The 14851-nt window shown below is 39.5% G+C and overlaps 1 protein-coding gene across 5 annotated transcripts in view; it reads right to left on the reverse strand.

Annotated features, from left to right (window-relative positions):
- LOC126237028 (nuclear pore complex protein Nup93-like) overlaps positions 1-14851 on the reverse strand; it is a 227053-nt gene that overhangs the window by 120711 nt on the left and 91491 nt on the right. For all 5 annotated transcript variants that reach the window (XM_049946779.1, XM_049946778.1, XM_049946777.1 and 2 more), the window contains one exon: positions 1984-2121. In XM_049946779.1, coding sequence (XP_049802736.1) covers positions 1984-2121 — 138 coding nt within the window. The remainder of the gene's footprint in view (positions 1-1983; positions 2122-14851) is intronic.

The following is a 14851-nucleotide window of genomic DNA, read 5'->3' on the forward strand; positions in this document are numbered from 1 at the left end:
AGTCAATGGTAGGATATTCAAACGTTTATTGTGAACTTTGCCTCCCCCCAATGAACCATGGACCTTGCCGTTGGTGGGGAGACTTGCGTCCCTCAGCGATACAGATGGCCGTAACGTAGGTGCAACCACAACGGAGGGGTATCTGTTGAGAGGCCAGACAAACGTGTGGTTCCTGAAGAGATGCAGCAGCCTTTTCAGTAGTTGCAGGGGCAACAGTCTGGATGATTGACTGACCTGGCCTTGTAATACTAACCAAAACGGCCTTGCTGTGCTGGTACTGCGAACGGTTGAAAGCAAGGGGAAACTACAGCCTTAATTTTTCCCGAGGGCATGCAGCTTTACTGTATGGTTAATGATGATGGCGTCTTCTTGGGTAAAATATTCCGGAGGTAAAATAGTCCCCCATTTGGATCTCCGGGCGGGGACTACTCAAGAGGACGTCGTTATCAGGAGAAAGAAAACTGGCGTTCTACGGATCGGAGCGTGGAATGTCAGATCCCTTAATCGGGCAGGTAGGTTAGAAAATTTGAAAAGGGAAATGGATATGTTAAAGTTAGATATAGTGGGAATTAGTGAAGTTCGGTGGCAGGAGGAACAAGACTTTTGGTCAGGCGAATACGTGGTTATAAATACAAAATCATATAGGGGCAATGCAGGAGTAGGTTTAATAATGAATAAAAAAATATAAATGTGGGTAAGCTACAACAAACAGCATAGTGAACGCATTACTGCGGCCAAGATAGACACGAAGCCCACGCCTACTACAGTAGTACAAGTTTATATGCCAACTAGCTCTGCAGATTATGAAGAAATTGATGAAATGTATGATGAAGAAATTGATGAAATGTATGATGAATTAAAAGAAATTATTCAGATAGTGAAGGGAGACAAAAATTTAATAGTCGTGGGTGACTGGAATTCGGTAGTAGGAAAAGGGAGAGAAGGAAACGTAGTAGGTGAATATGGATTGGGGTTAAGAAATGAAAGAATGTAGGTGTTTGATAGTTTGGGTATTAGGATTTGTTCTAAAATATCATGAAACAAATGTGGCTAAAATATTTTAATCCTTACACATAGAAAGTAAAATCATTGTTAACCCTTAACTACTATGGTCATTCACAGGAACACAATTACTATGGAGAGGTCTCACAGACCGCATTTTTCTATTTTATACATCAAACCAGAATTTTGCTGAATATATATAGTTTCTTGACTTCCAGTCATTCATTACACTTCTTTGATTTTTTTAAAACACTGCGATATTTTAAACACTTCGACAATTAAAACAAAGTGAAATCTGGAGTATATTTTTATTTTATGAGTTACGAAAATCACAGCAAATAGTTAGCTCTTTACTCACACATAGATTTTCATCAGAGGCATTATATTACAAATTGCCAAAATAACTAGGTGGAAAAATCCGACATGACTTACGATAAATTGTGTGCGAAGTCAGCTTTCAGTTTACGACTCACTTTGCAATGTAGAGCGAATATTTCAGTCCATAAGGCTATGAATGGAGAAACTTTGCCACCATTTAACTTCTAAAATTACAAGTAAAAAACTAAATACTTGTTCTCATGTGCCACTGAATCATACTTTAGTCAATTTCCACCTGCAAACACTTCACGCAGACCTTCCTGCAACACTCCAAACATATCGGAACACCATGCTGTTGACATGGATACCTTGTTTTCCTTTTCAGACGAGGAGGGCAAAAGGTGCACGTTTTTCAATTTTCGAATTCTTCTTTCAGTGTCTGAGGCTCATCTTGCAAGTGAAGACATCTGTCTCACATAACACACGTAGCACAGAAGGCCCAGCTTCCCCCCCCCCCCCCCCCTCCCTAAATGTTAATGTATTAGTGACTATAAATAGTTATTTCAAATCATAAGAAACTAATAAATTATATAAATTTTTCTGCAAATAACAATGAAGATCCTGTATATTACAGTTTCACTACCTTTAATTCTAGAAACTTACTTTTTATAAAAGTCTGGACTCTTTTTAATTTGTCGCTGATAATTGAATCTGAAGTAGGAGTCAACTCTGCTACTGCGTCTTCCTTCTGGTGTTCTAATCACTTCTTCCAGAATAGAGCAGAATTCCTCTAGTGCTGGGCTGAAAGATATTTTTTCTCAGCTGTTTCATCAAAATAACAAATCAAATGTCTTCAAACAAAATTAAATGCTTTAATTACTACCTGACTGTATTAATCTGATGTCACATAAGCCATGTAAATACACTGCCTGACAAAAAGTAAGGCATCATCCAGAAGTGAAGGCGGAACTAAAATGAAACTTCATGGGTTCAGAGGGTGTGTGGTATTATAGCAGTGATTACAAAACTGAGTCAAACTGACACTTAAATTGGCTGAATGGAGTTACACCTCCCACTGGCCTGATTGTATGCACTGACTGATTTAGCTGGGAAGGGTGTCATACAGCTGTTGTACCCTCTCCTGAGGCAAGCTAGCTCACAGATTTTGTAACTGGTCCTTTAAGTCCTTGATAATAGCACTGAGATGAAGTTGTCATCTGAGATGGTCCCATAAAAGGTCTACTGGAAACAGATCCGGGAATCTCGCTGCCCAAGGGAGTACCTTAATATAACACAGATAGTTCAAAGACACACTTACGATGTGAGGCTAACCATTGTCCTGTAGAAAAATGGCACCATGATACTGTCACATGAGAGGTAACATTTGAGTACACAAGACATCCATGATATACTGTTGTACCATCACAGTTCCCTTAATCACTACCAGCTGTGCCCTGAAGACATACCTAATGAATCCCTACACTGTTAACCCAGGAGTAACACCACTGATGCTCTTCAAAACATATGAAGTATGAGGTTGTCATCATTCTCACCAATAATGGTCACCTGGGATAGTGTAGAACCACAATTCATCACATTGTGACATCATTCATCATCAATCCACGATTCTCAGTCACAGCACCACTCCAATGCAGCCACTTTGTGTAGTAGAATTAATAGCAGCCTACACATGGGGTGGTACATTATTTAGTCTGGCTGCTGGCGCAGGATGACACATTCAGGCAGGGAATCCATTATTTGTTTTCACGTGGCAAACACACATACAAATGGGATACAATGTGATTAGCGTACTATATGGTGATCCTCCCTTGTGATGGTCAGGTGTGGTCAACCAGAATTTTTATGAAAAAGATACCTGCCCTCATGCTCTGATGCAATTCAATATTGGGCCATTGCACGATTTGACCAGCTAGCCAAACAGAGACAAAGTGGCCCTTTCAAACTCTGTCAGATGCTTGTAACACTAACTCACATGAGAGAGATCTCCATGTCTTTCATAGTGATCACTCAACACCCTACATTGATCACACCCCTTTTATATCACACCATGCCTGACAACAACACTAAACACAAACTACACATCTGTCATGGGACTACAACTCTAATCATTTAAATACCTGATATGCCATTGGTATGTATGTATGTATGTATGTATGTATATGTTGTTGTTGTTGTGATCTTCAGTCCTGAGACTGGTTTGATGCAGCTCTCCATGCTACTCTATCCTGTGCAAGCTTCTTCATCTCCCAGTACCTACTGCAACCTACATCCTTCTGAATCTGCTTACTGTATTGATCTCTTGGTCTCCCTCTACGATTTTTACCCTCCACGCTGCCCTCCAATGCTAAATTTGTGATCCCTTGATGCCTCAAAACATGTCCTACCAATCGATCCCTTCTTCTAGTCAAGTTGTGCCACAAACTTCTCTTCTCCCCAATCCTATTCAATACCTCCTCATTAGTTACGTGATCTACCCACCGTATCGTCGGCATTCTTCTGTAGCACCACATTTCGAAAGCTTCTATTCTCTTCTTGTCCAAACTGGTTATCGTCCATGTTTCACTTCCATACATGGCTACACTCCATACAAATACTTTCAGAAACGACTTCCTGACACTTAAATCTATACTCGATGTTAACAAATTTCTCTTCTTCAGAAACGATTTCCTTGCCATTGCCAGTCTACATTTTATATCCTCTCTACTTCGACCATCATCAGTTATTTTACTCCCTAAATAGCAAAACTCCTTTACTACTTTCAGTGTCTCATTTCCTAATCTAATCCCCTCAGCATCACCCGATTTAATTTGACTACATTCCATTATCCTCGTTTTGCTTTTGTGGATGTTCATCTTATATCCTCCTTTCAAGACACTGTCCATTCCGTTCAACTGCTCTTTCAAGTCCTTTGCTGTCTCTGACAGAATTACAATGTCATCGGCGAACCTCAAAGTTTTTACTTCTTCTCCATGAATTTTAATACCTACTCCGAATTTTTCTTTTGTTTCCTTTACTGCTTGCTCAATATACAGATTGAATAACATCGGGGAGAGGCTACAACCGTGTCTCACTCCTTTCCCAACCACTGCTTCCCTTTCATGCCCCTCGACTCTTATAACTGCCATCTGGTTTCTGTACAAATTGTAAATAGCCTTTCGCTCCCTGTATTTTACCTCTGCCACCTTCAGAATTTGAAAGAGAGTATTCCAGTCAACACTGTCAAAAGCTTTCTCTAAGTCTACAAATGCTAGAAACGTAGGTTTGCCTTTTCTTAATCTTTCTTCTAAGATAAGTCGTAAGGTTAGTATTGCCTCACGTGTTCCAACATTTCTACGGTATCCAAACTGATCTTCCCCGAGGTCCGCTTCTACCAGTTTTTCCATTCGTCTGTAAAGAATTCGCGTTAGTATTTTGCAGCTGTGACTTACTAAACTGATAGTTCGGTAATTTTCACATCTGTCAACGCCTGCTTTCTTTGGGATTGGAATTATTATATTCTTCTTGAAGTCTGTGGGTATTTCGCCTGTCTCATACATCTTGCTCACCAGATTGTAGAGTTTTGTCATGACTGGCTCTCCCAAGGCCATCAGTAGTTCTAATGGAATGTAGTCTAATCCCGGGGCCTTGTTTCGACTCAGGTCTTTCAGTGCTCTGTCAAACTCTTCACGCAGTATCTTATCTCCCATTTCATCTTCATCTACATCCTCTTCCATTTCCATAATACTGTCCTCAAGTACATCGCCCTTGTATAGACCCTCTATATGCTCCTTCCACCTTTCTGCTTTCCCTTCTTTGCTTGCAACTGGGTTCCGTCTGAGCTCTTGATATTCATACAAGTGGTTCTCTTCTCTCCAAAGGTCTCTCTAATTTTCCTGTAGGCAGTATCTATCTTACCCCTAGTGAGACAAGCCTCTACATCCTTACATTTGTCCTCTAGCCATCCCTGCTTAGCCATTTTGCACTTTCTGTCGATCTCATTTTTGAGACGTTTGTATTCCCTTTTGCCTGCTTTATTTACTGCATTTTTATATTTTCTCCTTTCATCAATTAAATTCAATATTTCTTCTGTTACCCAAGGATTTCTATTAGCCCTCGTCTTTTTACCTACTTGATCCTCTGCTGCCTTCACTACTTCATCCCTCAGAGCTACCCCTTCTTCTTCTACTGTATTTCTTTCCCCCATTCCTGTCAATTGTTCCCTTATGCTCTCCCTGAAACTCTCTACAACCTCTGGTTCATTCATTATATCCAGGTCCCATCTCCTTAAATTCCCACCTTTTTGCAGTTTCTTCAGTTTCAATCTGCAGTTCATAACCAATAGATTGTGGTCAGAATCCACATCTGCCCCTGGAAATGTCTTACAATTTAAAACCTGGTTCCTAAATCTGACTTACCATTATATAATCTATCTGATACCTTTTAGTATCTCCAGGATTCTTCCAGGTATACAACATTCTTTTATGATTCTTGAACCAAGTGTTAGCTATGATTAAGTTATGCTCTGTGCAAAATTCTACAAGGCGGCTTCCTCTTTCATTTCTTCCCCCCAATCCATATTCACCTACTATGTTTCCTTCTCTCCCTTTTCCTACTGACGAATTCCAGTCACCCATGACTATTAAATTTTCGTCTCCCTTCACTACCTGAATAATTTCTTTTATCTCGTCATACATTTCATCAATTTCTTCATCATCTGCAGAGCTAGTTGGCATATAAACTTGTACTACTGTAGTAGGTGTGGGCTTCGTATCTATCTTGGCCACAATAATGCGTTCACTATGCTGTTTGTAGTAGCTAACCCGCACTCCTATTTTTTTATTCATTATTAAACCTACTCCTGCATTACCCCTATTTGATTTTGTATTTATAACCCTGTAGTCACCTGACCAAAAGTCTTGTTCCTCCTGCCACCAAACTTCACTAATTCCCACTATATCTAACTTTAACCCTTCCATTTCCCTTTATAAATTTTCTAACCTACCTGCCCGTTTAAGGGATCTGACATTCCACGCTCCGATCCGTAGAATGCCAGTTTTCTTTCTCCTGATAACGACGTCCTCTTGAGTAGTCCCCGCCCGTAGATCCGAATGGGGGACTATTTTACCTCTGGAATATTTTACCCAAGAGGACGCCATCATCATTTAATCATACAGTAAAGCTGCATGTCCTCGGGAAAAATTACGGCTGTAGTTTCCCCTTGCTTTCAGCCATTCGCAGTACCAGCACAGCAAGGCCGTTTTGGTTAATGTTACAAGGCCAGATCAGTCAATCATCCAGACTGTTGCCCCTGCAACTACTGAAAAGGCTGCTGCCCCTCTTCAGGAACCACATGTTTGTCTGGCCTCTCAACAGATACCCCTCCGTTGTGGTACTTAGAATTTTTCTCCGTCTATTATTTTACTTGTCTGTTTGTTGCTGGAAAATTCACTTCCGGTTGCGCAACCTTGCTGATAAGCACTTCCTGTACAGCGTTAGCATTTGTTCTTAAAATAGATATTATGTAATCCTGTTTTCTGCAGCAACAAGGGACCTAGTATTACTAGGACCTTGTTGCAGAATAATACCTTTTAAGGTTAATTGTATCATTAGGGTAGATATATTTTACCTCAATAGAATAAATTAATTTATTAATAATCAATACTACAAACTTTGATCTTGCTAAAAGCCGAGAAGCGATTCTTCTTAGTGTTTTAGTTGAGGCAGGCAAGCCTCCCCACCAACGGCAAGGTCCATGGTTCATGGGGGAATGTATGTATATAAAGTAAATGTATGTATATAAAGTTATGAATATAATAGAGGGAAACATTCCACGCAGGAAAAATATATCTAAAAACAAAGATGATGTGACTTACCATACGAAAGCGCTGGCAGGTCGATAGACACACAAACAAACACAAACATACACACAAAATTCTAGCTTTCGCAACCAACGGTTGCTTCATCAGGAAAGAGGGAAGGCGAGGGAAAGACGAAGGGATGTGGGTTTTAAGGGAGAGGGTAAGGAGTCATTCCAATCCCGGGAGCAGAAAGACTTACCTTAGGGGGAAAAAAGGACAGGTATACACTCGCACACACACCCATATCCAACCACACATACACATACACACCTGTGTATGTGTGGTTGGATATGGGTGTGTGTGCGAGTGTATACCTGTCCTTTTTTCCCCCTAAGTTAAGTCTTTCTGCTCCCGGGATTGGAATGACTCCTTACCCTCTCCCTTAAAACCCACATCCTTTCATCTTTCCCTCGCCTTCCCTCTTTCCTGATGAAGCAACCGTTGGTTGCGAAAGCTAGAATTTTGTGTGTATGATTGTGTGTCTATCGATCTGCCAGTGCTTTCATATGGTAAGTCACATCATCTTTGTTTTTAGATATATGTATATAAAGTTATATTGGCATCCAACCATGTCTTCTGGGCATTTCGCTCTTTTTGTCAGGCAGTGTATTTTGCTTACTTAAAACATTTCATGCATTTCTGTTGATATGGATTAAGAATGTCCATTCACCAAATAACAGGAAGTTCAGGTTGAATGACGAATGTACAATTATTTCATATAACATGATGTGCATGTCACAGCCCATCTTCACTTTTAAAAAGTAATCCGAGTTAAACACATGTAAAAGAGGCTTAAGGAAGACTGAAAAGTAGAAGTAATAGCAACTGCAACAACACTGTTCAATATGCAGTTACAAGCAACTTCTCAAGTGTGGTCATCAATGAACAAATATGTGATGCTATGACAATTAGGTGTTGGTCTGAATTCACTAAATAACAGAAGATGGAAAGTCCCAAAAAGTATGTCATAAATATAGAAAAAAAAAAATTCAAGCAAGTTTTACCTCATTGTAATCTGTTTTCATTCCTTGTGCTTGAAGGAATAAAGTTTTCAAATTAAACAAAAATAATTAATATTTTATTAACAGTAAACTATTCAAGAGGATATCATGAAAACCAATCTGGCATTCTGTAGCGTGGAGTATGGAATGCTAGAACCCTTAATCTCATAGGTACATTAGAAAACTGGAAAAGGGAATGGACAGTCTGAAGTTAAGATATAGTGGAGATTAATGAAATTTTGTAGCAGGATGAAAAGGACTTTTGGTGGGGTGAGTACAGGTTTCTAAACACAAAATCAAACAGAGGTAATATCTGAGTACGTCTAATACAAACTAAGGAAACAAGAATGCAGGCAAGCTACTCTGAGCAGCACAGTGAATGCATTACCATAACCAAGGCAGACACAAAGTGAACACCCACTACAGTAGTACAACTTTATAGGTGAAAAACTTTGCAGAAGAAGAGATTCAGGAAGAGGAAAATTTAATTGTGATGGGGGACTAATTTGGTAGTGGGAAGAAGAACAGGAAGTAAAGGAAAAAATAGTAGGAGAAAGTGGGCTGGAGGAAAGGGATGAAAGAGGAAGCCACCTGGCAGGTCTGCTGCACAGTGCACAATTTAATCATCGCTAAAACTTTGTTTAAGGGTCACCAAGGGAGGATGTATACGTGGTGAGGTGCCTGGAGACTCTGGGGGGTTTCAGGCTCATTATATAATGGTACGATTGACATTTTAGAACCAGATTTTGAATTGTAGAACATTTTCAGAGGCAGATGTGGACTGACCATAAGTTAATGGTTACGAATTTTAGATTGCAGCTGAAACAATGGAATAGAATGCAGTAGAAAACAAACGGGTAGCCCTCAGAGTTCAAGAAGAATGTAATAATTCCAATTTCAAAGAAGGCAAGTGCTGACTTGTGTGAATGTTATCAAACTGTCAGTCATGGTTGCAAAATACTGACAAATTCTTTACAGAAGAATGAAAAATTTGGTGAAAGGCAACCTCGTGGAAGATCTGTTTAGGCTCCATAAGAATGCTGCAACATCCAAGGCAATACTAACCGTACGACTTACCTTGGAAGATGGGTTAAGGAAAGGCAAACTTACATTTACAGCGTTTGTAGACTCAGAGAATGTTTTTGACAATGCTGACTGGAATACACTCTCTGAAATTCTGTTAACAGCAAGGGTAAAAGACAGGGAGCAAAGGGCTATAAACAATTTGTACAGAAACCAGACAGCATCTATATGAGTTGAATAGAAAAACAGGGGGGAGCAATGGTTGAGAAGGGATTAAAACAGGGTTGTATCCATCCCTGATGTTATTCACTGAGCAATGAGCAAACAGTGAAGGAAGCCAAGTAAAAATTTGGAGAGAAATTAAAGCTCAGGGAGAAGGAATAAAAGCACTGAGGTTTGCTGATGACACCGTAATCCTGTCAGAGATAGCAAAGGACTTGGAAGAGCAGTGGAATGGAATGGACAGCGTCTTGAGAGGAGGATATAAGATGAAAATTCACAAAAGAAAAAAAGGGTAATGGAAAGCAGATGATTTAAATCAGGTGAAGCTGAGGGAATTAGAATGGAAAATGGCACACTTAAAACAGTAGGCAAGTTTTGGTAATTGTGCAGTAATGGCTGAAGTAGAGAAGATAAATTTAGATTGGCAATGGAAAACAAAGTGTTTGTTAAGAAGAGAAATTTGTTAATCATGAACATAAATTTAAGTGTTAGGAAGTCTGTTCTAAAGGGTTTTGTCTGGAGTGTAGCCTTGTATGGAAGTGAAACTTGGATGAAAAGCAGTACAGAAAAGAACAGTAGCTTTTGAAATGTGGTGATATGGAAGAATTCTGAGGACTAGATGGATAGATCATGTAACTAATGAGGAGATACTGAATAGAATTTGGGACGAAAGAAATTTGTGGCATAACTTGACTAAAAGAAGGAATTAGTTGAGAGGACACAGTCTGAGACATCAAGGGGAACCAATTTAGTACTGGAGGGGGGGGTTACAAATTGCAGAGGGAGACCAAGAGATGAGGACAGTAAGCAGGTTCAAATGGATGTGGGTTGCCGCAGTTATTCGGAGACTAACAGGCCTGCAAATGATAAGCTAGCAGCATCAAACCAGTCTCCAGACTGATGACCACAACACAATAATAATTACAATTATACTAAAATCAAATACAAGCAAACCCATAAAAAATTTATTTACCAGGTGTCAGGAAGCATGCAGATATGAACAAAATGTCATACTAACATCAGGTATGTAAGATCCTCATTGAAGAAGAGAAAATAATTAGCTGGAAGAAAGGTAGCAAGTGATTAAGTAGAGATGTCATCTAGGACCTCTTATCAATGGCTGACCAACTGGACATGATGAGAACCGAAATGAACAATCAATAGCCACACTGGTAGCTCCTCCTGTGAAAGCAGAAAGCCACGTGACTAAGGGTAGTGCCCAGCCCAAAGGCATGTTGACATGACTTTTCTCTTCTTAAAGTTACTGTGCAAATCATTTTTTCTGATTTTAGATTTCAGTTACTTGGCACAGCTTGTTACCACAGGAATGGTTAATTCTCAGTTTTTTTTTTTACAATGAAAATTCAACTGTAATTTTAATTCCAGTAACTACAAAAGAATGATAAAACGCATTACCAGAGCATCAGAATCTCTGTAATGCTGTTCACAGATAGTTGTCTTGTATAATGAGAGGTTACAATGCCAGAAGACTGCAATGAAATTGGTAAGACCTGAAGAGGAGATCAACAATTGGTGTAGTGACTGGTTGTTGTCAGTCACTTTCATATACAAATTTTCACTTTCACCTGAGACACTATTTCTTTCTTTGTGAAAAGATTGGCTTGTACGAGGGTGGTTTGAAAAGTTCTCAGAACAGAATAGAAGAAAAATACATCACTGAAACTTTTTTTTATTTTTCAATGTAGTCTCCTTGTAGATTAATGCACTTGGTCCAACGATGCTCCAGTGCCTTGATCCCATCTTGAAAATGACTTTCCTCCAGGCCTGCAAAATAGTTGTCAACCCCGAATATCAATTCTTCGTTTGAAGTGAATCTTTGTCCACCAAGAATAATTTTCAGTTTTGGGAAGCATTGCAAGTCTGATGGAGCCATATCAGGTAAATAAGGTGGGTGTGCCAACAATTCATTCCTTAGTTCATGTAATTTTGCCATGGCGACGCACATGTGTGCCGGCACCCATTGTCTTAATGGAAGATGACTTTCTTCCTTGCTACAGCTGGCCTTTTTTGCATATCTTTTGTTGCAATTTGTCCAGGAGGTTACCGTAGTATTCTCCAGTAATCGTTTGCCCAGTGGGGAGATAATTTACAAAAACAATCCCATTCACATGCCAGAACACTGGTGCCGTGACCTTTCTCACAGAAGGAATGCCATGACCTTTCTCACAGAAGGAATTATCTTCGCTTTCTTTGGTGGTGGAGAATCAGCATATTTCCACTGCTTTGACTGTTGTTTTATCTCTGGGATATAGGTAGTAGTGCACCCAAGTTTCATCTGTGGCCGCAAACCGGCTCAAAAAATCTTGTTCGTTTCTGCTAAGATTGGTCAAACATTGTTCCAACATGTCTACTCTCATGCATTTTTGATCCAGCATCAAGAGTTGTGGCACCCATTTTGCAGATATTTTTTTCATTTCTAATTCTTCAGTTAAAATGTGATATACTCTTTCAGAGGACATCTGGCACGTGTGAGCAATTTCATGCACTTTCAATTGGCGATCCTTCATGACCATTTTGTGCACTTTTGCAATTATTTCTGGAGTAGTGAGTGACACATCTTGGACGACCACTGCGAGGATCATCGTCTAAGCTCTCCGGACCAAATTTAAATTCATTTATCTACTTGGCAACCAGTTGAATATGAAGGCGCCGAGTCCCCCAGTGTATTTCGGAAATCGGCATGAATGTCCTTTGCTTTCATACCTTTCTTTATGAAGTACTTAATCACTGCTTGAATTTCAATTTTTTCCATCTTCGCAAATTACTACGCAGGAACAACAGAGCCTCATCACCGCCATAGTTCTTTTCCAAGAGCACTGCCGTGGAATGTGTTTACAGCCAACAGTCCAATGGATATTATGTGAACAACTCATTGCGCTAGTGCTGACCTCTTGTTGTGATTCCGAGAACTTTTCAAACCATCCTCATAGAATGCTGTCTATTTCCATCATCTGAAGCCTTGACTCAAGAACTGCTTTCCAACACATAGAGATACATATCAAGCAATAAAATATGTTGTGACTGTCCATGCTTTAACATTTATGTGGCTAACTGACAGAGTCAGTATTTGATATTGTTTATTCAACAACAATATATTCCAAAGTAACCTACACATTCAATAATTACAAGAAAAGATTCTTAACAAATTTTCATAATGAATCTTTCTGTACGAAACATATTATTTGCAATTTTGCATTGATATTTTTACCAAAACATTTGTTCTATAAAACCAGTGAAAAACACAGTCTAGATCATGGGTTCCCAAACTGGGGGGCGTGATGATGTTGCAAGGGGGGTGCGGGTGGAGTTAGCAGTATAAACCTAATATTTCTTTTTAATATCGCTATTTTAATAAAAATGAATGTGCGGGTATTAATGATAGATTATGGTGCTAAATGCAATCGTTTGGCGTCCCACTTCCCACTATCCTATCTCAATAAACTATCCTAGAACATACAGCTTTTGAAGATCACGTTTAGAATGTCACACACAGAAACTCTCAAAATTACGAAGGCGATATGCGTTAATTCTAATATATCAGATTTGTAAACAACTTACTTCTGACAATTGGAAAACAGAAAAGTCAGGTATTAACTATTCCGTACATTTGTACGCATGAACTGAACGTAATCGTGTTATAACTTTTAGCCGTAGTAGGCTATGTTCATTCAGTGTAATAACCACTTATACTGCGTAACTGCAAAAATGACGTTTTATTACCCCCTCAACCTGCGGATCCCCATGTGATGTGATTACAGTGACTTTAATAGACTGTATATGCTTCAAATGAACTGGCAGGTTTGTAATTTGGACAACAGGGTTATGCCCTTTGTCACCAGAAAAATGTGCACGACGTGAATGCGAAACTAGTACAAGTGTTCGTTCTGAGCAGGGTACTTCACGCCGTTCTGGAAACATTGTCGTGACTGCTAACAATGAAACATAACCCAGCTATGTAGACAATGAAGTACATTAATGAGGCTATTTTTTTTTTTACTACAGCTCTTTCATTCGGTTACTTATCTGAGAAAACAGTTATTTTCCTTCTGCCTTTTTGAAATACGGCATAATTTCATTTGAAATTAGTGTACGTTCTTTGCTGCGCCAATGGCTTCTTTTGGTACGAGTACAGAGATAACTGCTTGGCACTGTGCACAGTTTCCAGCAATGTGTGAGGTGTATCCATGACCTTACTTAATTACTGTGAAATTTGACAACCAATTCATTGATGTTATCTCAAAATTTATAACGTTTCGTTTATAAGTAACGAAAGATAGGGTCATGAAAACGATTTTCGCATAAAACCCCAGGCTGCACTGCTCAGAACAGAACCGCAGAACAGGTAGCAAATTCTCTTAGGGTGCCTGTGGGCTGATTTCCGCCCTAATCCGGGAAAAGCCCGTTTCTCCCACCAAGAGCCCTGCTCGGCCACCAGGTCGTTCAAACAAGAACAGTGCACTGACTACCTGTGCTGCGGCTGGGCTTCCCCGTTCTTCGCCCCACTCCTCACAGGCAGTCATCTGAGGTGCCGACAGACGACAGTAGCTTTCCTGTATTTCAGTTGGTTGCTTGCAGTTGTTGACACATGTGATGTACTGGATTTTGCTGAAATCGCATTGATCTTTCACAGTTGTGCCTCAGTAAAATCAGTGTTAGTGCGAAATTATACTGTTAACTTCTTGTTTTCTTTTTACTTCACCATGAGTGTCATGAAAAAATGTAAATATGATGATGATTATATCAAATACGGTTTTGCTTCTATACAAAAAAATGGTGTTGACCAGCCGCAATGTGTTATTTGCTATGAGGTATTGAGCAATGATTCCATGAGACCACCTCGTCTGGAACGCCATTTGTGGGCAAAGCATGGTGCATTGAAAGAGAAGCTGAAGGAATTTTTTGCTGCAAAATGTGATAATTTGAAACGAATGAAGTTGGACACTGCTGTATCCTTCGCTCAGACATCAGAAAAGGTACTGGAAGCCTCGTATGAGTTATTACTACTTATTTCAAGGACCAAGAAAAGTCATGTTATCGGAGAGACACTAGTCAAATCCTGTTTGTTGAAAGCTGCTGATATTGTTCTTGGGTCAGAACGTAAACAAAAACTTTCACAAATACCGCTTTCTGACAATACTGTGAAACGTCGGATTGATGATATGGCCAAAGACATACAAAATCAATTAGTTAGGGCCGTCAAACAATTGCAGTTTTTCGCAATACAATTAGACGAGGTACCGATGTTGCGAATTGTTGCCAACTGCTAGCTTTCGTTCGCTATTTAGAAAATGAAGCAATTAAAGAAAAGTTGCTGTTTTCTACAGAGTTAAAGTCAACTTCAAAAGCAATTCATATAATGGCAGCCGTCTCTGAATTCTTTTGTAAAAATTAGTTATGGCAGAAAAT

This window comes from Schistocerca nitens, chromosome 2 (assembly GCF_023898315.1).
Source record: "Schistocerca nitens isolate TAMUIC-IGC-003100 chromosome 2, iqSchNite1.1, whole genome shotgun sequence".
Taxonomy (NCBI): domain Eukaryota; kingdom Metazoa; phylum Arthropoda; class Insecta; order Orthoptera; family Acrididae; genus Schistocerca; species Schistocerca nitens.